Raw genomic sequence first — 2,907 nt, 5'->3', positions numbered from 1 at the left:
AAATAAAATAGTTATATTATAATACCATCACTTCCGCGAGAAAATTCTCGTCTACCAGGTTATCCGGAATTTCCCTTCCGAGTCTTACTTTTTAGGTATATCATGTCCTACTTTTTAGGTAGGAATTACGCTTCCAAGTCTTACTTTTTAGGTATATCATGTCCTTTTGGGTTTGATGAATCGATAGCAAAAGCAAGAAAGTCCATTTTGTATTAGTTTGTTTTTTATAAAAAATAAGCATATATGGTTAGTGACAATCCTTGGAAATTTCCAAGGCCCACAAACACATAAGATTCTACCTCACCAAACATATTTTTAAAGGTTATTAAAAGTTTTCCATGGATTTTCGATGATTATTGTGTACAATCAGTTTAGCCCATGAAAGAAAAGTATGAATAGACTTCAATTTGTGCCCCATCAAAGGCTATAATGGAGATTACATTACTGTTGCATGGCTATCGAATGCTACACTTGAAATTAGCAGGGAATAAATGTAGTTAAGGGTTTGTCAAAATAATTATGTAAATGACACAAATATAGACAACAGAATATATGCTCCTGACGCTTCAGCAATCTATACATTTGTTTCAATCCTTCCAAGCATACCACTTGTCACTCTTGATTTTTAATTTAAGCCTGCGTTGAAGGGCGCCGCCTGTATCCAGGCATCACCAGCGATAAAATTAACCACAGTGAAATTTTGAGCATCAGAAATGTTCATGGTGTGATAGCCAGGCCATTGAACTCGCCCTGCAGTTCCTGCCCCTGGTCCCGAATTCATATATTCGCCATAATACAGCGTGGTCAAGCCAACGTCCCCCGACCATTCTAGCCAACCTGCAGGATCGACGACATCATCGATATATGATTTCATATAAACTGTGCGAGAGTACTGTTTCCATGGCCTCCCCAAGAATGTCTGGAAAGACGTGTTCACTGGAGCCAGATCGGGGGCAGCAGAGACGGTGCAATTTTGAATAGAGATTCCAGTGTTTTGATTTGGATCATCTCTTCCTTGAGCCGTGAAACAATTCTTTTGATTATCCATCGGTTTCCTAGCTAGCAGTTTGCAGTTTTGAAACACCGCTCCAGCATTGCCGAAGATAAAATCAACTGTGCCGTAAATCTCACATTCCCGGTAGAATTGTCGAAGGGAATGTGCGTAAAGAGTGTCTTGGTAACCTTTGAAGCTGCAGCGGTAGAATGTTGATAGATCCGAGGAAACGCGGAGAGCGACAGCCTGATGCTTCTCTGGGCCCGCCGTGTTCTCGAAAGTGATATCCCGAGCGAGAAATCCTTGTCCAACTACAGCTGTAAAAAGAATCATTTTCCATGTGAGCGCGAGAAGACAAGAAAGATTTAGATTCTTGGAAACAAAATTGGAATAACGCTTCCCCATGCTAAATTGAAATTCAAAAGTGGATTACCAGGGTCATACGAACAGACCTTCACCGACACAAGAAAAATAACAAATTAACGACATAAAGAAACGAGTAATGCAGCTTACCGACTGTTGCAGAGCGGTAAGTAGTCCATCCGTCCACAACGCTTCTATTGCCGGTAATCACAGTGGCATTTATGCCATCTCCTACCAACATAATATTTGTTTTGTGTTTGGGCACCTCAATGTATTCTTGGTAGACGCCCTTTGTAATATGTATCACATATCTATCTAAACTTTTGTTTGGAGCAGCATTCAGCGCGTCAGTAATTGTGGTATAATTACCACTGCCGTCCTGAGCCACCGTAACGACATTGTCGGCTGCTTCAGAGGTTTGAAGAAGTCTCTTTCGGTCTGAAGCAGCCAACCATGAAGGGAATCCATCATTTGCAAATCCACTATCTGAAAGAATTTTATCATCATCTAGATCAACTTGATTGCGACTCTCATGACTCGTTGGATTGGAGAACAGGCGCCGGTTATGCACAGGAGGCTTCTTGGAATCTTTGCCAATAACAGGAATCTTTTTGACAAGAGCCAAAGAATTGCTCACAACTCGTGACACACCAAGCACAGTCTTAGTCAGTATGTTTTGCAGGATTCCGCTGCCCTCCTGGAGACTTTCGACGCAGGTAGCCTGATTAGTAAGAGCTGCGCTAAGCCAAGTCTGAATGTCAAGTGCCTGCCGCCATTTCAAGGTATCAGCAGCAACATTTGTCTGAGACTTGCTCAGGTGGTCCAACGTTAGATCGTTCAACTGCATACAATCTTCTAGAGCATAAAGTTGTCTTCCCTTGAATGCCCACGATCCCAGGCGAGAAATTATTTGAAACAATTTCTGCGCTTCGATAACGCTAAGCCTGATAGACGTCCTGGCGAGATCTGCCGAAGTTGCCTGCAAGGATCCCGGAAACATGCTCGACATTGTGGAAACGCAGAATTTTGGATCCAACGTCGCGTCGCAGGCAGATTTCAGAGAAATGGAGTGCGGCTGTTCATTGCTCTCAATTTTAACGAACATAAGACATATGATAAAGAAAACCAAAGCCGTAAACCCAAATCTAAAAGCCATTGCAGAATGCACTTGTCTTTTAACTCCACTTTAACTTCACTGAATCACTAGATTGATGTCTCTCATTCTCTCAGACTCTCACACATATATATAATATGATTTCAGTCACCAGTGTTTGTAACGTGGCGTCGACGGTGGCAATTTCTAGGGGATATCGTTAAATAATTACATGTATTGGAAAGCCCAACGCGGTCAGTTGTTTAGAATTTGAAAAATGCAGTCTTAGAAATGTAAAGCAAAAGTAGTTCGAATAAGTTGCCGACACAAAGCATAGTGGCCGTATTCAGTTCAGGCTGGAGTGACATTCTTCTACAACTTTACAAACTGTAAAGCACTGCCCTGGGCCCACCGACGAAAAAGGGAACCGCCGCCTGCATTGTACTTGTAAAATAAG

At 42.0% G+C, this 2,907-nt stretch overlaps 1 protein-coding gene across 1 annotated transcript; it reads right to left on the bottom strand.

Annotated features, from left to right (window-relative positions):
- Nucleotides 1–370: 370 nt before the first annotated feature.
- On the bottom strand, nucleotides 371–2,659 carry LOC149175119 (pectinesterase-like). Its single transcript, XM_089419520.1, has 2 exons — nucleotides 1,508–2,659; nucleotides 371–1,311 (listed from the first exon to the last, which is right to left on the bottom strand). Exons 1-2 carry the CDS (start codon nucleotides 2,511–2,513, stop codon nucleotides 626–628), a joined length of 1,692 nt encoding a protein of 563 aa, XP_089275646.1. The 5' UTR covers nucleotides 2,514–2,659; the 3' UTR covers nucleotides 371–625.
- Nucleotides 2,660–2,907: the final 248 nt, after the last annotated feature.

The sequence above is a fragment of the Pinus tabuliformis genome, chromosome 4_1, assembly GCF_031772625.1.
Source record: "Pinus tabuliformis cultivar Carrire ecotype Pingquan chromosome 4_1, CPIR1, whole genome shotgun sequence".
NCBI lineage: Eukaryota > Viridiplantae > Streptophyta > Pinopsida > Pinales > Pinaceae > Pinus > Pinus tabuliformis.
This window is presented reverse-complemented; position numbering and strand designations above follow the sequence as displayed.